Source organism: Melanostigma gelatinosum, assembly GCF_949748355.1.
Source record: "Melanostigma gelatinosum genome assembly, chromosome: 4".
NCBI classification, from domain to species: Eukaryota; Metazoa; Chordata; class Actinopteri; order Perciformes; family Zoarcidae; genus Melanostigma; species Melanostigma gelatinosum.
The window spans coordinates 22,344,514-22,368,865 of NC_136637.1; the positions used below are offsets into that span (position 1 = coordinate 22,344,514).

Sequence of the window (24,352 nt, forward strand, 5' to 3'; positions counted from 1 at the left end):
CAATTGCATGCTAATATTACTGGGTCATTTCAACATTACAAGTCAGTTGTTAACAACCCTATTAACTTAATAATGTCTGTAAAGAAAATCTGTCACGTTCAAGCCGAGGATATCATTACAAGATAGAACCCTTGAAATACCCAATGGTGAATGGTAATGATCATTTTAATGATAATGATGAACTAACTAGCTGTCCTCTAATCCCACAAATGAATTTCACATTGTCTGCCAGAGAGCGATCAGCTTTGATCATTCTTGTCAATGATATGCTGCTTGGAAAACCCCATGATCCACAGGCACGGCAGGACCCAGCCATGTCATGTTACTGTAATCAATGACCTTGTTATCGAATACTTCAGATGAAGCTCATTAGTCAGGGAGAAATCAATGGATGTAAACCACTTATTCATACTGTATCTTAATATGTTCTTTTTGTGACGATGAGTAGTCCAGATGTGTCACTGTCATCTCGACTACTCCTCGAGCTACTAGATTTAAATAGTAAGTAAGCGTCAGATGGTTCGTGCATGCACAACTGAATGTATTACAAAACAATACATTTAAATGACACTTTCAATCTAGAAGTCGTGTGGCAGGAATGTGTTGCGGCTGCGATCGTTGTCATCAGTGCAGATGAGGAAATGTCATTATTAAGAACTGAAATCCTGAAAAGGAGAACATAAAAAAAAATAAAAAATCACCTCGCTGAATATTATTATCAATGAATTAATTATTTTAAACTGTCCTGCCATGCAGTTTCACATCTGCTGGGGAGGTGTCCACGTGAAAAACTCCTGCACAGATTATCACCCACTTGAGTCGACTAATTGCTTGCAGCTGAATGTTCTAATTGAGCCACAACCGTCCTTGGGCTATTTTCATAAAAATCATTGTGCTCATGAATATAATATGCCAGCCAGATATAAAAACAACTCGTAGTGCCAACAGTATCTATCAAACTCAGTGATGCCTCAATCCAATTCTCCACACTTCAGGGCCGCATTCATTTCGGATGTTTAAAAAGTGAACACAGTTTTCCACACAAGTGCTAATGTGATTTTTCCCACACACTTAAAGTTGTAGGCCAGGGTAATTATGGCAAAAAAATAATTGTGGCTCTTCAATCTTTTCTTGATGGAGACTGTACAGTTGAAAACACTATTTTTTTCCCCCATACACAGTGTGTGTGTGTGTGTGTGTGTGTGTGTGTGTGTGTGTGTGTGTGTGTGTGTGTGTGTGTGTGTGTGTGTGTGTGTGCAGTGTGTTGCCGCACATATGGAACATTTCAGCAGGGTTAGCCTCAGCGGGAGCCGGAGCGCCGACCCGACCAGAGTTTTGACTTGTGGAGAAGCAAAGGGCTCAGACCTTGAAACAAACATTGCATTCCAAGTAGGCAGAATACGAAAAAAATAAATCACTTCTTGTTTGAGGATAATTATTTTTGGCAGCAGAGGCATTACATTTGCTTCTTATTTTAGTTGATTTCTGTAAATAAATAGACGAGAGATACTAAAATCGCTAATTAGTCCCATATGCAATCTTGGGCATTTGTCAAGATGTCCTTGAATCTATTTTCATGACAGTCGACTGTTTAAAGCTTCTGCACTTCATGACACAAACACTGCTTTTATGATATAGACCTACATAAGAATTAAACTGGCTTCATTTCACGTATATTAACATAAATAACATGAATCTGCTCTCACACCTTTCATGCCGATTTCACACTGACAAAGAAATGATCTATGTATGGCACTTTATGTAAATATATGCCACTCACTTTTTTACAGCAGTTGATGTCTTTCGAATTTCTTCCCGTGGTATCAGATGTCAACTCTTATAAGGGATTTTCTTTTGCCGTGATTTTTGAACCCACGCACCTGACAGAGACTGTTTGTATCGCACGACACTTTCTTCCAACACACATATTCCTCTATTTGCTCCCAGTACAATAGCACAGCAGTGACATTGAAATGCTAAAAACACATTTAAAATAACACCTGAACGACGTCCTCTGGCAATGTCGGGATATGCATATGAGGAAAGCAGCCAGAGTCCTCTACAGACGCTGGTGGAGAGCCTTTCGACGAGACTGTTTGGTATTTGTTGCCAGGTTGCTCCTGCTGGGTCAGTATTTGTGCTTCAGTGGACTGTTTTTGTTCGAGTGAGGCTGAGGGCATGCGTAATACACGGGGCCACAAGCGGGGAGCAGGCAGGCTGCAGCTTTTCAAGACAGACAACATGAGTCAGCTATCTGACTTCATCAAATAGGGCTTGACAATAAACCCCCTGAATACAAGCGCTCCACTGTTTTATTTCATTTCTTTTTCTTTTATTTCCCAAGGCAGCTTGCCAGAGTTGCTGACGGTCTCATACCGTCCAATTTCTCTCTCTGTGGCACTCATATGTCATTCCGTCCCGTGCACTTTGGCTCGGATGGCATCCCTATGTGACAACTGGTCTCATGTATACGGTGTTACCAGTGGAACCCTGCTGCGCACGTCCATGCAACTCCGTGGGTATGTTTTCCACAATAAATCATCCTTCTTTGCACATGAGTGATCGCTACAGAGACAGTGGCTTTAGAATGTGGGACATCCCTGTTGTCGGTGATCAATCTGTAAGTCGGGCCTGCCAAGAGCCTGCCCTTAACCTGACCAACAGCATTTACCAAGTATTCATATCATTTCCTGAAGTAAAAGTAGCAATACAACCTCATAACAGTATTCAACTACAAGTATCACCAGTTAACATTTCAATTGAGTCAACGTGAAGAAGTTTTGATAACTTTAAGTATCAAATATAAAAGTAGTTTTTATGCCGATTTATTACATTTTATCATTACATATTATGATTTATGCATCAACATGTAAGCACTGTGAGTACTTTACTGTTGTAGTTGGTACAGCTGGAGCACGTTTTTACTATTTCATACCCTGCTGGGTGGTTTAATCATTAATCATATGCTATATATGTAAAAAAGATATATAAATAACGATAAATAACTGCAGTGTGGAAAAACTAGAGTACTTGTTACTGAATCGTAGTAGAGTAAAAATGTACACCCTATCAACGGTAGTGGAGTTAGTGTACTTAGTTATTTCTAACCACAGAGAAATGCTCAGAATGAAGCACATTTTGGACTAAACTGCCTGATGAAGGCAAATCATCTGGAATCCAAATATTTGATGTTCATTAAAATACATTTTTTAGACAATGCCTAAAATGTTTTCCTCAGTGTTTGACATATAATCAATAAAGGCTAAAGTATATTGCCAACTGTTCTTTCATCGTCACCGCAGTGAGTCAACTTTTTAAATCAAGAGCCAGAGGTTGTGGTGTTGGCAAACAGCCATCAGATTTAGGTGGCCAAAGTTGAGAAGATGGTTGCAGTATAATAATTGGGATAATTGGATTGATAACATATACATTTATTTCCAAATGAAACATATTTTACGTAGCAAAAGCTTGTTTTCCTATCAATGTTTTGTATTACACACACTCTCTCTCTCTCTCTCTCTCTCTCTCTCTCTCTCTCTCTCTCTCACACACACACACACAGGTACACATTAAATGGATTTGGCTAAGAGCAAGTGGCTCAGCTTCACTAATAAGGCAAAGCAAAGCTAACAGTGATAGACTGATGTTAGCATACTTAATGTAGAAAGCACATTTGCAAGGTAATGTATTAAACACAGTATTACAATAGACAGAATAATTACACGCTGCAAGCCGGATCAGATCTGCAGTTCGTCAGTCATGTCAAATCAGAAAAGACTTTGTTTTTGTGAATGTTGTTGAAAGGTTCATTTGTTATGTTCATATTTTTGAAACGTGAATTTCGGAGTCTATTGTGAGCTTATTAGTGTGGTCTCCTGACTCCGATTTCTGTGTTTAATCTGTTCTCTTCTATGTATCAGCCCTGCTTCACCTCCCAAGTTTCTAATTCTCTTTTGTTCAGGTTCAGCTGTCTGAGTAGATGCTAACGTTAATGTCTTGTAGGTTTATTGATGCTGACAGGCATTCAACTCCACACTTACATTCACTTTTGCTCTATTCGATGGAGGAAATCAATCTGACGGCAGCCGCGTTTTGCTCCATGGCGGAAGATTTTACTCCAAGGCAAAGGGATACAGAGAAGTTTTTTTTCGAGCACAGGGAAAAATGGAAGTCAACGGGGACAACCAGAGAAAATGAAATGGTTGACAGCGGTCCAAATCTGGTTGCTCAAGGCAACTAGGCCACCGTACCTGTTGAGATCTGGCAATTATTTTCTAAGGGCCCTGTAACTTTGGCAGATACCTCATTTTGTGAGAATTTGTTTTATGCTGCACAGATACTGTACGTCTGCAGCTTTACCTTTGTGACATGATCTTGTAGGCATCTGGAAGATAGCAGTTGACGTTCTCCATCTGGAAAGGGTCGGCGTCACAGATCTTGTCATCTGTTCGGCCATAGTTGGCACTTTCGATCATTATGACATCACTTCCGGGACACCGCAGATCGATGGGGTAACCCTCGCAAGACAGCTCTCTCCGCACTAAGCCAAATGGCAGGGCAGCTCGACTAAACCCTGAGGAAGATGAGAGAGAGAGAGAGAGAGAGAGAGAGAGAGAGAGAGAGAAAAAAGTTATATTCGTACAAATCGAAAGGAGATGCTTCGTTGCGCTGACACAGACCAAGACGGCATGAAAGGCAGGAGACACAGGATATCAGAGCTGGATGTCCTGGATATACATAAAAGCAGCATTTTGTGCATGTTCATTCCTTTTCATTCAAAAGGCTGCAACTGTTTAGCAAGATGAATCACGCTGATATGTAGATAGTGAATCTTGGATTGGACTACTAGCCTGACATACATCAGAATATTGAGTGAACATTTCAGATCTCAACCGCACCAGTGAGCTAATGGTGTTAGTATGTCATCCCCATGTCTGACTGGTCCTGGAGAAAATCAATAATTGTCATTAAAATCGAGTTAGTCGGCTAAAACGTCTGGAGCACTGTAACCCCTTACCCTCTATGTACAGTAAGCACACTGACACAACACGAATGATAAAAAAAATACATGAACAATTCATTTGAATTAATAATATTAGAATCAAATATTACATTTTTGAGAGCATTTTAAAAGTGTTTTCACATGTTTTTCTTTGTCATGCTACTGCTCTATGTTTCATTTGAGGACGGGAACACAAAGCCATCACAGTCTACCACGAGACTTGTGCCTTACTTGCCAAGCTCTTTTTTTTCGACCTAAAATGAAAAAGTACAACAAGCATTTGTACAACATGAGTGTAATTGAATCCACTTCGCAGTGCTGACAATCGAAGGGCAGGCTATCGACACACTGGAAAAAAATTGTGCGCGTGCGTGTGTGTGTGTGTGTGTGAGAGTGTGTGTGTGCGTCAGTGAGGGTGTGGGGGTAGGACACAGTAAATTAATCATCATAGTGGCTTTCTGCTCCGCATTTGAGAACAAAGCCAAAAAGTCACACTGAAACTAAAAGTGAACTGTACATAAACTATAGCAATCGAAACAATTGATATTTTTGGTCGGAGCAGCTTCCTAAGGCTGTGACATGTCAAGTATTAGAGCGGCATAGAGCTCAACAAGATTGCCAGCTGCCCCTCTGTGGACTTTGACTAAACCAGTAGCGGCACCGAATAATAACTACAGCCCCCTTCTGTGCAGTGCAGACTCTGTCACCTCTTTGAGCCTTTTAAATAATGCTGTTGCTACCTGCAACTTGGTTGATGACTGTGTTGTTGGTGTTTTCACAGCCTCTACAATCCCTAATGAGTTTTAGTTCACAGAAAAAGAAGCAAAAAAGAGCCGTTACTACTTCTCATGCACTTATTAGTTTGGCACCTGGTAACGTGGGGCCGATGCATATGTGCAGTTGTTTATAATTACAAAGCACTTATTCTTTTCATGAGTCATCCTGAGAGATATTCTTTGTGTGGCAACGGTTTTCTTAAAGCCACAGACTTCAGTTCTGCTCATTTAGCCTGCTTCATTTTACCCTATTGGATGCTTCATCAATTAGCTAAAAATATGATCATCTTCGTCTGATTAAATGCAATGCTATAATGACAGGAGATTAGCATTCTATATTGTGTCCCCTTCCAGGAAATACTACTGTGACAAAGGAAGATCAATGTCAGTTTATATTGCCTGATCCTCCGTTTGTGCACCAATCAGGTGATCGTCCTTATTTTTCCTTCGGGTGAACAAAGGATATATCTGTATGGCGGGGGCAGCTTGCCTATCTAACCTCTGTAAGACTTTATTTGTTTGGGAGCATACAATCATCAGGGAAGGATCTTTTCTTTTTCCTTCTACTTGCTTTGACAGCAAACTTTCTCATGTGGCCAATAGGCATGGAAAAGTAAAGGCTTTCAGATATGATAGGTTTCAGCCATATTTCATTTCTGCTGCCCCTTTTCTCTCTGGAGTCAAAAATAAACGCTTAAGGTGATGAACAATTTATCAGAGATGTTGGCTCGAGAGAAAAAGCCCAAGTGGGAAAAAAAATGAAAACACTGCATGTTAGGAACAGGATTGGCAGCCAATCTCGAGGTCATGTCAATGCACTTCAGCATAGCTCCATCAAAAGTCAGCAACATAATGTGTAGCAACTATAAAAACCAAAGTAAAACACCAGTCAATGCCACATTACATTTTGTACAATGTCAACTAGGATTCAGATTTTATATATATAATCAACTGACTCTTAGTTCATCTCACTTCAGAGGTCAAATAGTCTTCGCATGGATCACTTGGGCAGCAGTTACATATGGCTGGGTGGGATGTATTACATTGCTCTGGCCTGTTTTGTGGCTGAAAGTGAACTGGTTATTTTGCCATGTGCAAGACCTCTTGAGTTTGATCTCCAAATATGCAGCCAAAACCACTGATGCGCCGTGTCTCAGGAACACTGTTATAACACTTAAATCGGCAGAGCCTTTATAGTCTCAGCTTCTGGTTTTATGATTTAGAACTGATGCAGACTCTCTGCTTAAGTAGGAAAACAGGGACTGGAGCAATGAGGAGATAGATGTGTGCTGAAGAGTACTGTGGGAGTCCTACTGAAATGCACTACGGAACTTCTCAACCATGCTGATAACAGGCCCTGTAATAACGCTACATTTTCGTGTTCAAATCTCTGGAAATCTAACAAAATTGCCGTCCTCTTAAGTATACTTTATTTGCCAGCTGGGTTTGTGCATCACGGACCAAAAGCATTCTCGTAAACAACCTCCAAAAGCCTCTCTCCATTGATTAGGCCCGTGGCTGAACTACTTTTCACTCTGGTGTCGGGTGGTATTTTCAGTACATGGGGAGATGAGTGACACAGACAAATCTATACAGGGACAACCCAGTGCAGCAAACAATAGAGGCAAGTCTACAATGTGTCTACAATTAAATCAGAAATGCTTGGGTGTCTTCTCTAACGTTTTGGTTAATTATTCAATTACATTTTGGAGATTCCTCAGAAAATATCTCCACGCTGTAGTGGTGTGATATAGGGGAATATATATTCAATTACAATATTCATATACAGGAATATCCCTTGGTTATGAGAGGCTAAAGAAAAAGAAACAATGTCGCGCTACATCAATGACAAATCAAAATCTGCTCCCGCAATAATTGTTTTGTGACCACTCAAATAAATTCTCTTCTCAGTTTGCATATTATGAAAACACCAAAACACCATCGCTCATGTTCAATGCATTGCAATTACGACAGAAGAATGTGACCGCAGTGAATCAAACCAAAATACAATGCTTACTATCTCACTTAAATAACTAATGAAATGATTCAAATGAGTCAGAAAGAATCCTTGTTTTTCTCATGGTGTCATTAGCATAAATAATGAGGGAATGCATATGGAAACGATTTACTTTCCATCAGGTAACTTCTCCGATTTTGACTATTGGGTAAAGGCTGCTGAGCAAACAAAATGGCGCCACACAGAACACACCACTGGTGCATGGGTGCAAAAACAGACTGACACTCTTTCAGATTCAAAGCTCAGCACCCGCCTCTTCGCAGGCAGCACACCCTTCAGATACAACTCTTCGAAATATGAGATGTTAGTTCACAAGCTTTGATGTACTTTCACTCTGGGAATATGCATCCAATGACAAGGGCTGGATAGAGAGGTGCTTGTCAATCACAAATGAGGACATTCTATGCACTAATTAAGCACCGGGAGAAAAGGATCAAGTCAATCAAATACGATGTGAGAAAACTCAATCTTGTGACCATGGCAACATGGTGCAGCAGAGACATTACTGGTTGGATCCTTATCATGGTCATGCTGACACTAATCAGGCATTCTAGTCACCCATCCAACCCACCACTAGAAAAGCATTTGAATTCCTCTACAGCTACATAGCAAGCGTTGAGCTGAGCAATGATCAGTTGCATTGCACAATAGAAGAAAAAGCACAAAACCAGATTTTTTTTTCTCTCCACCCACAGATTGAAATGACATTTTAAGAAGAAAAAAAAATACCCGCATGATTAACAACCAACATGTTGAAATTTGTACCAAAGCCAGTTTTGGTTTTGTCCACTAAAAAAAACAGCTGTTTGGTTTCTTTAAAGCACATGATCACTCAACCTTTTGACAAGTGCTTATTGTACATGCTGTTATCACATGCTAGTAATTGACATTGATTGGTGCACAGGGCCTCTATTTCCATGGGTGATAGCACTTTATTACACCAATGAGGAACCTCTATTTAAAGCTTCCCAGACTGGTATTTACTACCATGTGTAACCTTTGCAATAAGATTAGGCCCATACAGAGTCTGCAGCTGTAGGACTGCGAGAAACTCCCGTACATAAAGTGGAGACATTATGCCCCTGCTCTCTGGCACTCTAATGTTTTAATTCATTTTTTTTTTTCACACAGATGAGCCAAATCAATTGGAAAGTGACCATCTGGTAGGATATGAGTGTCACTGAAGCAGAGGTAATGAGCAAAATGTCTTGCTATTTCACACAAACGAGGAGTCATTAGGATCTTCATCGGCCATGTAGAGACCTTATCCCATGTAGTCCCGTAAAGCTGGACATTACCGTGATCAAACCCAAAAGGGAGAAACAGACTACAGACATCAAAGAACATGTAAATTATACACAGCTAAAATGCAGCATCTGAAACAGCCGTATGTTTAATCAGGGCAACAAACTTGAGAATTTCTCAGTTGTATAAAAGTATTCCACTATTGCCCAGCGCTGATTATGCAGCATTAATGACATAGGAACTATTGTGCTTTTCGTCAGGACTCTCTCGCCTCTAGGAAATGGTTTTCATATTAAAATGACCCTTTGTAACTTGAGTTAAACATGCTTCCAGAGTTAGTCCAGGGGCAAAGCAGAGGCTGATCAAAAGGCCTATTCAGCCACTCACGCTGCCATCATTGTGGCCAGAGCACAAAAGAGGTCTCCAGATTATTTTGATGTGAAACCAGATAATTCTTCTGTCGAGAGCCAATGAGAAATGTGACGGGGGACGCTCCTGATGCTTGTCATCGACCGTTAACACAGCCCTTTGATTCTCCTCGCTGTTCTGATGAGAGCTAAACAGCTGCTTGTAAATGAGCTGGCATTTCTGCTTGGCCCGCCATTATTCTGCACTCCTGAGCAGACAAGGTCACTTGCTGGGGGGATTTGGGGTGAAAGAAAAGTGTGGCCTCTAGCATTAGCTTGGAGCCACAGGAAACGCAGCTTGAGTCTAGCTGCCACCCCATCGTTTCGCCCCCTCCTCTCTATGGCACAAGCAAAGGAGGTCTGTGAAGGGAAAGAGACCTTTAAGTCGAGACTCTTCCAACAGTGCTGATTCTATAATCCAGAGATATCCTTTACACCAGCATGCATTCTTAAGAAGTCAGGTCCACACAGAGGAGGAGAAGAAAGAAAATATTGCATATATCTTGCAAACAGCAGGCTATGAGGTAGACTGCTGACTTTGTGTGGCCTTTCCGGAAAAGAATTGCACTACTGGTTTGACAGATTTTGTTCTTTTCAATTTCTAAACATTAACTTTAACTCTATTTTTTCCCCCCACTTTGTCTGTCGAAAGCTGACATCATTTCTTGGGCATGGCTAACAGCAGACGACAGTCAGTTATGTAGAGAGTTTGTTCTCCTCTGTAATTCAGCGCATACCATCTGTAGGTTATTAAACTCTTTGACAACTGATGTTGAAACTATGACTTATGTGCCACAGATTATCTCATATTTATATCAGAGATGATCAGTGAGAACCCAAAGTTATTCTGTATGGGGGGGATAGATTTTCCTGTTCTTATTTCATCCATCCAACTGCAAATAAAAACATCCAAATAAAAAAATAGCACAAAGCAATGGTGGTCTTGCGTAAAAAAAAATATTTCAAGAATAATTTATCATAGGCTGTTAAAAAAACCATAAAAAAGAAGATCCCATATCACACTATGTAGTGTCAAAATATGTGGAATACTAGTTAATGTCTGTTAAGGTCTTTGAAACCTACTTTCACAGAGAGAGGGAGACAGAAACAGTGAGACATATTGGAAAAAGAAGAGGAGGCAAAGAGCAGCAGGAGAACGAGCAATCCAACCTCATTGGTATTCTCCACCATCCAATTCACTCCAGTTCATTTACATCTCCGCTACTTCCATAGCAACAGCAGAGGGGCTATCAGGAGCATCTTTGATATAGGTACACGACTCTGAAAAAGATCTTGTCATTTCTCTCTGAATAGACGCCTTGAAAAAGGACCACGATTTTTTTTTTTGTTCCCCTTTTGGTGTTAAAGTGGGCTTCTTTACGCAGAAATTTACCCCGTCAGAGGCTCTTTTTACATGAACTCTATTCCGCATCCTCAACCAGCACATGTAGACACATAAGCCTGTACAGGAAATGCCATCACTGCACAGAAAATAAATGTGATCCTGTAGCTTAAAACGTACTTATTTTACTGCGTTAAAAAACAAAAAATGGACAACAGCAAAGACGGCTAGCCAACAAAGGTTTATGTTTTCTTCATTCTAATCCGAAAGAATTTGGACCAATACAAGGCGTCAAGTGTTGCCGCCAGACAAAATGATAATGCACTGCACCAGCAGGAAAACACAGCCTCGTCAAATTCCATGTACACTTGTATGTAAATCAACCTTAAGGCCTAATTAAACTCTATGGGGCTCATCAAGGTCATAAATCCCCTTTTTTTCATAACGCATTGTTGACTTCACATCATCTGCACATGTCGGCTGGCTGCACTCGCACAAGCACCCAATGTCATCTCACTGTCTAATATCGGATAGCCCTGGGGCCAGGCGGCGGGTGTGTGTGTGTATTTGTGTGTGAGAAAAGGTGGAGTGCTTTTTTTTTAGGTCACACAAAAACCAAGGACATCTTCTGGTAATGAAATGGCTGTGATGACCATCAAACAGTAAATTGTGTCCTTAAAAAAATGGTCACTGGTAGATTTGAGCCTTAAATTACAATACGTTTTAAGATTATCAAGGACAAGTCAAGACTTTCAACTCAATATAATCTGGAAGAAAACATCCTCCAAACCGACACTAAATTAAGAAATGACATAGAATGGATTCTTACAGTTTAAAGTGTGCAAATTAATATTGAGCCGACTACTCTTTAAATGTGTTTTATTTGATTAGTAGTGGACTGATCCTATGAGTCATTCCTGAGGAGAATTGACATAGTGCAGTCCCTGCTAGGAGTCACAGTGCCTTTTAGCGGCTGCAAGCTCTTTAGACCTCATTACTCAGCCTTATCAGTGATACAATTTCAGAAGATATCAAACGTGATAAGGATGTGAGTCATTTTTTTCTCTCCCTAAGACCTCTCAGAATGGATTTGCTATGTGTTTGTCAACTTTTCCTCTGGTCTATATTATTTCCAAAGTTTCTATTACAAATTATGAAAAATAATTGACTCTTGACCAGACTTCCTTCTCTGCTCCAAAGAAGCGTTTGATGGTCCTCAATTCAATAAGGAAGCATTTCCCTATGGGTCACCAGTGGCAGTACACACAAATGAGAATGCTCCATCTGCTTGGTTTGAATTCCCAAAGTGTACTTCCTCAAGCAGACCACAGCAGTGGTTCCTCTTCCCGGGACTCATATGTATGCATTTGTGCCACATTATTCAGCAAGTGCTTCAACTGACCCCCACCTGGCATTTAAATTCCCTGACCAACTGGGTAGTCATGCCCTGATGACACGACTGCTGCTCCAACTGAATTCTTTATGCAGCTCTTATTCAGACTAGACTGCAGTCTTGCTACCTTCCAGGTTGGGTGGATTGTTATGTGACACAACACTACTTTACTCAGATACATAGCCTCCTTAGCTTTTGTCTCCTCACTGGACTCACTCAAGGTTATGCACATATTCTGCACACCTATTGAGTATTTCTCTGACAAATGCCACACAAAGCAAAAAATTGTGTTTACTTTATCTATTTTTTGATGAAAGAATTCTTTCTTTTCTTTGCTCAAGGGACTATTATCCTTAGATTTCCTGCGGTTCAAGGATTCTATCTCATAATACTTGGAGAGAAAGCTGGCCAAGCGAAAATTGAATTGTACTCTTGTTTCAATTCATCAAGGATTTATTGGCTGCTATTCATTATAATCCAGAGGCTGAATATTATCTTGATGACCTTCCGTCTCATATGCATTTTTTCCCTTCAGTGAACTGATTGTTATAACATTCAAAAGATGGTTCCCCCCAACATTTTTTTATGAGAAATGTGGATGAACCCCATTTGAATCAATTCCACAGACTAAGCCTGCTTCACTCCTCCATCTGTTTTTAGCCCTCACGTGTCACAGCAGGAGCACTTTGAAGTTCTCATTTAAGGATTTATCAGAAATTTCTCATGCTTATTGGCCTTAATTATTGGTCGTTGGCTATTAAAAAATAATTTGGGGGCTTGTGGTGTGTGTGTGTGTGTGTGATGGCAATTAGGGTACAAGAGCAACTATTAAGCAAGAGGCAATGGTCCAGTTGTGCTGAGTCAGTATTATAAGACGACTTAATATACTAAGAGAGTTTGATTGAAAATTACTTATCAGTCGATATTGATTCGTAAAGTCTCAGCAGTTGAAATCCATCTTTGACTATTATCTATTTTCTTCAGCCAATTATTTACTTGTGTGGGGGGGGGGTTTAAGAGCAGAGGTCCACACCCTTGATATACGGACGCACTCAGGGGTCATGATGACTCAGGAGGTCAAAAGCCGAGTCACACACGGACAAGTCGTAGCGATCTACCAGAGCACAAATGGCCCGACCTGGTGTATGGTATGTTTGATAGCAAGTAAACCCGCACTTCATGACTTCTTTCGTACAAATGATGACCTACAAATATGGGGCAATGAGCTAAAACAATTGTATTATTGTCTCACAGCACATTATAGCAGCCTGGCTTTGGTCAAGCAGGTTTTGGACAATCTTCACCCCAAAGAAAAGCCGATAAGGAGAAAATACTGAATGTGTCAGTAAAAGTTAACAAGCTTCATAAATGGGCACTCAGAGTTCCTTCAAAAGGCCCTGGTTCTAAATCCTTTATATTTATGGGCGTAGTTTCACCACCCCTCGTTTACAGGAGCCTCTTCAGGATTTATAGCTGCTCTAAATCAGGACTGAAAGCAAGAGGACAAAGAGGATTCCACAAAGGGCAAGCAGGGGTATCTTCAATCTGACTTTCAAGCATAAACTGTAAAATCTGTGAAATCTTAAGCCTTTGACAATATTATGTTCCCTTAACAGAATCTGTCATTATCAGTTCTACAATCAGTTTTCATAGCATGGCATCCAAACCATAACCACTCTTTCCTGTGCTTCAGTGAACAGGCCTTTCAACAGCAACCTCACAATGAAAGCATGATTACATACCCCCTGAACACTTGTAGTTTGTTGTTGTTTACATCGAGCATTTCAGCTGATGTGGAATGGAAAACTGACAGGCATCAGTCAATGGTTTCATAAATAGCAGTTCACAAAAGACCACTTCAATAAACTCATGCCTCGGTTGCTCTTGTTGCTGAAACCAGATGGTGCCGAGGGACTAAATTGCTTACATTGATAAAAACATGTAATTTACAGTGTGAAACAGCATGCACATTAAGAGTAAATTGTTGGCATCTGTCTCTAATCTACAAAAAAGGCTCAGGCCTATATAGGCAACTGGTTAATATTGCAAGGCTGCACTCCATGTGACCTGAAGGCTGCAGTCTAATCACCTTAAAATTCCACCGTATTACAGCAGCAAACAGGAAACCAAGCCGCATTTGCCCTTTGACCAGCTGAGCTGGCTCATTTGGCTGGCGCGAGGTGTACTTGCTGGTTCCTGTTTGAAATACCATCTACAGTGGATAATCAAAAATATTCTTCCAGACGTCATGAGCAGTCCTTGCGTGAGGTCTGTCTGCAGTCCTTGATGTCCAGTACACAGGCTCTTCCAACATAAAAAACATTACAGAGCCTAATAGCCTGTTGTAGTGCTTCCCATTAATGACCTAGACTGTGGCGGCCCACCAACGTCTATTTTGTTCCGCACCATGTTTCGTAATGAACCTATAATTTTGTAACACTTCTCAACGAGTGGGCTGGCTGGCTGGCTCTCTCTGGGCGCATTTCCTCCAAAGTGGTGCGCAGTGAACGGCTCGAGTTCGGCTCGGAAAGTGAAGGTCAGCTTAGAGCACCCCTCGCACCCCTCTTCCCGAGGTTTTGATCTAAATGCTCGGTGTCGGCAACCCACCAGACCTGTGTCGAAACACTGTCCCCCTCTCGTTACAATGCTTTGTAAGTGTGACTTCTTTCCATATTTATACAACCAATGTGTTGATTATTTGATGATAAAGTAAAAATCCTGCATTAAAAAAGTACAAAAAGTGTTAAAGTACCAAAAGTAAAAGTATACTCATCATGCAGAATGGCCCATTTCAAATGATGGGCCTATAACATTGTACTATATATAATTATTAATGTGTTCATCACTTTATTGTTGCAGCTGGTAAAGGTGGAGAAATGTTGAACTACTTTGCATATTTATTGATTTATTTACTGATAATAGCTCACAGTTTATTAGTTGATTTATATTTTGTATAACTAATAAATAATGAAGACAGACAACTATTCACGCTCATGTTCACACCTACAGGCAATTTAGAGTTGCCGATTAACATAAACTGCATGTCTTTAGACTATGGGAGAGAGAGAACCCACACTGCCACGGGAGAACATGCAAACTCCGCAAAATTGTACTGAAGTACAGTATTAGTAGCCAAAATGCACTTAGTTAGATTCTACCACTTCAAGAACAAGAGCACAGATTGGTTTACAAGAGCAAACAGTTCTTCATAGACCTAGCCTCCTAATTTGCTCTCAAAGTGCACCAGATTGATGCCTTTCACTTTATAATGTAAAGCAGGGGTCTTCAACGTTTTTCATGCCAAGGACCCCCAAACTGATAGAGAGATGGAGCAGGGACCCCCGACTATATATATTGTATAAAATTGTTTTATATTAAATGGGCCTAGTACCGTGTATAAACATACCTCTTTATTGTGGATTCATTACTAAGCTATTCAAATAATACACAGGTTCATATATTCATGTTTTCATTTTAAACAGGTTCAGTGAGTAGGGAGGCCGTGCCACTGCCTTTTATAAACATACCGTGTCAGCTGATACCAATGCCAATATCAACATTGTCTGTCAATTGCATGATAATCATGCACACAAGCGATTCAAATTGATGTTTTCATTTTAAACGTGGAAACGAAAAATGAGTGATGGCCTATTAGTACCACTGCCATGCATAAAGACACCTGTTATCTTTCATACAATACTGAACTATTAAAATAATGGACAGATTCATGTTTAGAGAAAAAAGAAAAAAAAGAAAAAATGTTATTTTCTAATCAACCAAAGATTTCGCGGACCCCCTGCAGTACCTCCGCGGACCCCTTGTTGAAGACCTCTGATGTAAAGAATGTTTTTGCTGGGAAGCAACACTGTGTTTATGGGTATTTTCTCAATACACATGCCTTTTGCACTACAAGTTAAAGACACTTTTTTTCATTCTGCCACAACAGGTAGCAAATAAAGAACAGAGGAGCAAACAAAAACTTTAAAACTGGAGGCATATCTCTGACAAATTGAAGCCTGCTTATACAGAAATGCCCACATACTGCTAGTCACATCTGCCACGGCCCGATCAGAGACAACCAACAAAAGCACAACACAATAAATGTTCCATGAATAATAGGTCTTTGGTTATAGACCACTGCACTGGAGATTGATAAGTCATATTTGTTTTTTCTGTATTTGGGATTCAGAGGAGACTCGATGGGTTATCAGTACATATTTTGTAGATTGTTTGGGATATACTTGTTAGGGGCCCACATGTTTCTACCTGAGCAAGAACAAATTGAGACAAAGCGTGACGGTAAAGCACAAGGCAGATAGGGACATGTGGGTAGATGACTAATCTAGGGTGCCTGAGATCCCACCCAGCGAGGGCCTTGTGAGACCCGTGTGAATGCCCATTATCCACAAAGATCACCACCGAGAACGATGAGAGAAGGTAGGTTTCACACTAAGTCTGAGGCTCTGTCACGCTGAACCACTCTCCTAGACAAGTCTGAAACCCTATTAGGAACCATGTTAGAGGTTGAGCACCATGCCGAGCAACACAGTGCTGTTGTTTTGTCAGAGAAGTCTGCAAGACTCATGACTTAATTAAACAAATGGCCACATCCTTGCAAAAGAAAAAGACATGCGGCTCAGGAACCTTGAAATAAGTGAGAAGTAAGGGGGCAAATAGCCTCATAAAATACCACTTACAGTGTCCGTGCTATAAGTAACACATGTAGAGTAGCACTCGGAGTTGAAACAAGGCACCGTGTCTCCCGTCTGAACTGCTGCAACTGTGTCATGGCCGAGATCCCACCAAGAGTTATGGACAGCGACAGCCCACAACAAACTAACGATGCTTCCCAAGGTTATCTCTGCATAAATAACCATTACGAAGAATGCTGATGCGGCAGCCCTAACCCACAGATGCATAGAATAGGTCACTAGGATGGAGTTAAAAACCTTTGGCAAGGGCAATGAGTTAATAATTATGAGCTCCATACATTCTGGGTTTGTGGACCATCTTTTAACTGCCTCGGTGCCAGGTGAAGGGGGGGGGGGGGGGGGACTTTGTTTTGGTAGGAGGGGGGAGGGTGGTATAATGTCAAGAGCTCTGCAATGCTCTTGCATGACAAACACCAACATGGAGCCACCAGTGACAAAGCCCTAATCCAGAAAAGCCCTCCTTCCTTTGCTGAAAATCCTAATGAGGATTTGAAGTGCTCGACAGGGAGGAGACCCGGGGGCTGTGGTTACACCTTGCCACTGCTTGCTCTCCCAGTCATTGTCTGCTTATCTCCTTATTGGCCAAGCCTGGCTGGCGATGAAAGAGACATGACAGCACGGTGGGCCTTCGCACACAGGCCCCACGCCTGCCTGGCTCCACGGGAAGCCAGATTCCACAGTCTGCCACAAAGATACAGGATGACATCAAGCGGGAGGTAGGAAAACAAAACCGACACAAGTTGTTGACGAAAGACACATGAGACAAAGGAAAGATTCCCCTTTAGCCTTAACTGTTTTAGTGCCGTCTCCAATAGAATCTTAACAGGCAAATAAGCGTTTCATATAGTAATTACCAAAGAAATTATTTGCTTCTTTTAGCAAATTAGCTATGGGCCAGCCTTTTCAAAGTACCTTTAATACCAAATGAAGTGGTCAGGGAACAGGAGTGTGGCGCCGCAGCGGGGCACTATTCTTTTCCACGGACACAACTCTGGCACAAATGAGTCCTTCAAAGAACAAGCCTACAGCCCACGGTTCTACACATTGACACTTGACAGATAGTATTTTGAATTTGTCTCTTGAGCTATTGAGCGGCACCTAGTGGGAAGAATAAAAAGCAGATTATTGGTAAACAGATATAGTACCTTTGCTTTTGAACAACAGTTAGAGTTACCTGCTAGATACTAATCTGAATACCATCCATGACGACTATCAGCCTGCCCGAACACAATTAAGTATGGAATGAGTGCGGGAGGTTCTCAGAGCGTAACAAAAATGAAGGAATGTCCATTTTCAGGACTTTCTAGAAATATGCTTTCATGGTTACAAGAAAAGGCTAGTAAGAGCAAATAGGTGGTGGCACGGCACTGGGAGGTGATGGATCCTGTTCTCGTAGATTCGGTCTCACAATAAGCCCTGGGCTTTTACTTCCAGTAATTACATTTCAGAACACCTTGATTGTCTATTTCACTCCATTCACTTTGAGATGAAGGCTTTAAGTCTCTTCTATTTTCCTTTCACATGGTACAAAAAGACGACTTTTAAAGGTGCCCTTCCCTGTTGCCCTTGAGAAACCTCAAGTACCTCAAGTATTCTCTGTGCCAGACTTGTTGAAACAAGTTCTGCCACTGAAACGCAGCTTTTATATCATGGCCAACTCTGTATGTACCCTTAAACCCGCGCCGCCATATGATAAAGAGGCTCGTCACATTACTTTGATCAAAACCGTAAAGTTGATCACAAGTAGGTAGAACAACACCAATGTAACAACAGACACATTTTCTACTGGTATATTCTTGGCACTCGGTCGAGCTTGTTGCAAAAATTGCCCTCCCAGCTCTTGACACAGAATCCTTGCTCTGCTCTCTAATTCTGTCTCACTGTAATTCTAACAATCTTCTGGAAAGCCTTTGAAGAGAGCGTGTGCCTGAGCTAGGTGTGAATTGTTATTCTGTTGCTGATACAGCCAAATCCCTTCAACCCCACCAGAATTGACTAAATTATTTCGGAAGACATGTGAGCCAATTTAACCATGTGTTTGGTGGGGAAAATCACCTTTGGTTTTTTACATTTTGCAAAAAAAGAAAAAAACATTATTACTTCATAAATTACACCTTCATCTCATTTTTGTTGGGTTGCTATGGTGACATCCGCAGAGGACACCGGCAGGACAAAAGGAAATTAACCTGCAGCTTCAAAGAAGATCACTCTGAATGCCTGAGGGCAAACTCGTGTTGATGCAAAACAATATCAAAGCAGGTCAGAGTAAAGCATTCTGATTAAAGTGATAGACAGAGATGTCTTGTACCTCCTCACCTATCTCTCATCTACCATCAAGTGCTCATCTGGGTTGAAAATGACTCAAAGGAATGTTGTGTAGTGAGATTTAAAGGGACAATTCAGCAATTCAGTATTTCACAACCATACATTTGAGAACCTGCGAGATTTTAATAAAAGGTTAGAATTGATGCAGCAAAGGCCGATGTATCCTGTCATTTAGTCCCTAAACTACAATAGAAACTGGTTACAATCCTAATCCCTAATCCAACTCATTAATATATATTGTTCAACTCTCCCTGCCTGTTAAATATCCATGTCGCTCAAACTCCACACCCCCAGTTTGTGACGCAGACTTAACTTTCTTAAAAAAATGAGCTGCATGATGGCATTATCAGACTTTGAAAATCTCCCTCCAGAGCAATAGAACGCATGATGCAGCTGTTTAAACAGGCTGAGTAGGGCTCCGTGTGATGAGTCAAATCTGTGCCTCTAAAATTACTTCGACGCCAACTTGTAGAATTTACACTTGATGACCCTTTAAAACTGGGAAAATGTTTGAATTGTATGTTATAACCAAAGCCCAGCTTACATTAAGTCTCATATTATCATGTCAATACTGATCTTGATATTGATTACAGTACCTATGTCACAACAAGGCCCTCCTGGGTTTATCTAGGATTACAGACATACTGCAAGAGCGCCGGCTCAAATTCATGTTACGAGAACAATCGCAGTGTGTAAAACTACCTATATTGTAACAGATAATGATTCAAGTTTTAGTAGTTCTAAAAAAAATAATGAATATTGTCTTAGCAGTTGTAACATGACTGTAAATAAATAGCTATAAAGAGAAGCGGCTCATAAAAGGGACGGAAAAAAAACAAATGATATCTCCAGTAAAGCATGGTTAATTCTACACCATCTTTCGGTTCAAAAGCTCCTTTGATATATATAACACTATGCCATATGTATATATATATATATATATATATATATATATATATATATATATATATCATAATTAAAATGGTACGCCAAATCAATGTTAGGAACTAATGTCACTCGCTAGGCTGCAGGGGTTGTGGATGCATACAAGCGTTTTTTTTCAGACGTGAATAAAATAATGAAAATGGGAGATGAAAGGCTTGAGATGACAGCTGTGCAAATCCAGACCACAGTCGTGTGTAGATGTCGAACCAATGCAGTAGTAAGTGAAGAACAGGGCATGTATTGTATAGAGGGAGAATAGAGAGGAACACAAACGCCCACAGTTAGTTTCTATCTTGGCTGTGAGTATCTCTTCCTTCAAATACTGAAAACAAGGGCGAAACAAAAACAAACTTAAGACTATTTACAGCCTTCCACAAGCCCATTTAATTCAATTATAAAAATGCATTAAAAAGATATTAGGGGTAGACGCAGTTTAATGAAGCATGTTGACTTGGGGATATTGTTTGTAATGAACTGTTTCTGGACTGATCTCTGTTGTTGGCCAGGGGAATGGGAGGGAGGAAAGGGCGGATGGGAACCAACAAGTGGAAGAAAGGTGAATGACAAATCTCAATAAAATGGGTTTATTCCTTTGTCAGTTTAACTCCTTCTTTCCTTCTCATTTGGAAAACGACTTTCCTCATGCACTACCTAAACCTGTACTACTGTGCAATGAAAATGAAGTTGAATATAATCGACAGTCACTGCTCACTCCCTCTGTTTGCCTGGGGAGTGTCACCTCTCAATCACATGTCAGCAAGGAGTCTCATAAAATGTACAAATGCCACATGACTTGAAACGCTTGGAACCCGTTCTTTTTTTGGTTTTCATTTCGCAAACATTGTGGATGCTACCTGGCACTTTTTTTAGTACCACCTCGGTCGAGGTTCGAAGCGAACTGCGTCAATACAGTTAAAACACTGCGGACCACAGATTAGTCAGAGCGAGTCGTCACTAGCTCGGCACGAGACATCCTTCACAAACCAGACTACGGTCAATTAACGGTCGCAATTTGTTTTTTTAAATCACTCAACCCAGATTTTAACGGCAGCCAGCAAAATGATGGTGTACACTGAACGGATTCAGCGAGTGTCAGGTTGAAGATGATACTACAGCAGTTTCACACATTGTCACACTATTTCGATTAGCTATGACTGAGGGGGTACTATCCGCAGAAAAGGACCAAGTACCAAGATTAACCTTATCGCATACCATTTGGCAGATGCACCCTAACCAAGCATTAGGAGTTAGCGGTGTAATGCCAAGGTCCCTCACTGCCCTCACATCTTTCAAACACTACCAACTGAATTCTATGAGGGGCCTGGTGAAAGCAGAAACCGGAGACAGAAACTCCGGTGGTGACTTGTTTTTCCTGCCCCTTGAATATGTTTATTTCTATGTACCTAGGCTTTGAAATTGCAAATGGTTATCTTCAAATGAGGTTTCTGAAATGGTACGTCAAAGCTCCGACATACAGGATATGGAATACATATGTACAACCACATTTATGTGATTTTCTTAATCCACTGAAGCCTATAGAGACCAGCACTTAATTTAGAAAAGATCAAATCTAAGCCAGATGATACATAGGAAACACATATGGTGTGACTCATTATAGTGTATTATGGTAGGCATCTTGCTGAATCAACACCTTCCAAACTTGAATAAATAATCTTACATGACTGCATGTTTTTAAAAATGAGCAAAGCAGGTATCGTGAACAGTTGGCTGGAGCTTCAACAGTTGGCACCAACAAACCAAGCTGCAGTGACGCTTTTGATACATTGCACTGCAAAGATGCCAGTTGATTCTAAATCTAATCTTCAAGCATCTAAAGTAATGCACCTCTATTCTAACATGTACAGGATACAGTTCATGAGATATGGTTTTGAATGCATAAATCTTGTAATTACAAGACAGCTGAGAGTGATTTCATCAAAGCTAAACCCACTGTGATTAAAATACATTCAAGCTTTATATGTTTCGAGGTGTGAAATCTGTGTGCGTCTGCCATGAGAAGAAACATCTTAGCGAGGCATCTACAAATGGATCCAGCTCTGATGCCACTGGGAACAACTGACGCTTTCAAGCAGAAAATCTCAGACAAATCACAATTTACCAACTAATGAAACCACTCAAGATTATCCCCCATCCGCCTGTGCCCACTGTCCTCAGAGCAGCATTACCGTACTTTTCGGACTATAAGCCGCTACTTTTTACCCCACGCTTTGAGGCATCGGCGTATAGTCCGGTGCGCTTTATATACAGATTTTTCCTAGCTTTTCTCCGCCACAACAACCGCAACTTCCGGTTCCGGTCTAACACAACATTTACTAGCTCCCGACACAGAACAGTTGCTACCAGCAACCCCTCTGCTACCAGCTGTTACTGACAGGGTCGCTACAATATGGATGAAGTACCTTTGACCAACCTCTCACTAGGACTGTTAACAAAAAAGGTTGAACGGCAAGATGCTTTTAACAGTACATGTCCGACTCGCTAGCTTCTAAGCTAATTTTAACATTACCGCCAATGGGGAAATGCTAACCGCGATTAGCATTAGCGAATATATAATATATCTTTGTACATCTTTTCATGCAGACATACTTGCATTACAGACTAAGGTCTCTCACGGCTACCAAACGAAAAGATATGAGGCAATAACTGCTGTTGCTCATAGCTCTGAATAGTTGTTGTGCTAGCAGCAACTGGCCAAGCCAGTTAGCCGTAAATGCTATTCAGAGCTATGAGCAACGTAGACACGCTGCATGAGAGCAACTTTTTCTCAAGTCTGCCAGTGGATCCTAACAGCGTGGAGCAGTGTGAAAGAATCCACCATCACCAACGGGTTCCGAAAGGCTGGACTACTACGAGATGAGGAGGACAGTGCAATGAGGAGGACAGTGCAAGCTCAAGGGCGGATTTGCCTCAGGAGCAAAGTGACACTGAGGGTGCAGATGAAACACGGACTGCAAGCACGAACGAAGCAACTTTGAGGCTGTTTAATTCCGACACTGAAGAGGACTTCAATGGTTTTAGTGCACAGGAGGACGAAGGCGATAGCGATCAATAGCGATCCTGCGTGTTTTCGTAGCTTCGGAATACCGTAGCTGTTGTGCTAGCAGCTAGCAGAGCTACGAGCTACGAGCAACAACAGTTATTGCGCGTTTTTGTGTGCGTGTTTTTGAGTGAGAGAAATAAATCATCTTGGTTTGCAATATAACTCTGCTGTCCTGAGTCCTGTTGTTGCTCGTAGCCCTGCTAGCTGCTAGCACAACAGCTACGGTATTCAGAAGCTATCTGCTACGAGCTACGAGCAACAACAGTTATTGCCTCGTTACTTTTAGATTCTAATGAGAAGACACGCTGCTTCGTTTTACTTCTTCCGTTTGGTAGCCTTGAGAGATCTTAGTCTGTAAGTATGTCTGCATGAAAAGATGTACGAATATATATTATATTCGCTAATGCTAATCGCGGTTAGCATTTCCCCATTGGCCGTAATGTTAAAATTAGCTTAGAAGCTAGCGACATGTTATGATGTTCAGAGAAGAAGACAACTTTAGTACTGTTAAAAGCATCTTGCTGTTCAATGGGGAAACCTGCGGCTTATAGACCGGTGCAGCTTATCTATGTACAAATTATTTTTCCTTTTACAGATCATCGGGTGCGGCCTATATACCGGCGCATGCTTTGGCTTGAATCACAATTTCACCGCTCATGCTATATTCCTCATTAAAACAATAGCAAAGAATATTTTAGGGCACTAGCTGTCTTTGAGTCTGAAACAAAACTCATTGTAAATACGCTATAAGAACACTGGCACGAGAACATATCAGAACACAAAAAACAACAATTTCATATGTACTTACCCTCTGTGGAGTGCACTTGGGTTAGTGTGATGAGAAACCAGCAGAAGGTTTGTAGTCTCAGCAGGGAGCATGCCATGGCGCCCGGCGTTGATGGTTTGTGGCAGGTTTGTGTGTGACTAAAAATGGTTCTGATTAAAAAAGTCCAAGCCAACTGGTCTCAGAGATGCTCATCATTGATCCTCTCACCTGTGGAGCAGACAAAGAGAGTTGTTCAGTTCAAGGATGAAATTTATTCCACGTGGTGAGCTCTGTCCCTGTGTGATTTCACAGAGGAATTCACCCTGTCACACACTCTTGCCACAAGGCACTTGATGCCGCA

General features: G+C 41.1%; 1 protein-coding gene across 1 annotated transcript in view; it reads right to left on the reverse strand.

Annotated features, from left to right (window-relative positions):
* The window catches only part of adgrl2a (adhesion G protein-coupled receptor L2a), a gene marked incomplete at its 5' end in the record, with an annotated part of 71,092 nt that extends 46,983 nt beyond the window's left edge, over positions 1–24,109 (reverse strand). The window contains 2 exons of the mRNA XM_079267601.1: positions 4,360–4,573; positions 24,034–24,109. Coding sequence (XP_079123727.1) covers positions 4,360–4,573; positions 24,034–24,109 — 290 coding nt within the window. The remainder of the gene's footprint in view (positions 1–4,359; positions 4,574–24,033) is intronic.
* Positions 24,110–24,352: the final 243 nt, after the last annotated feature.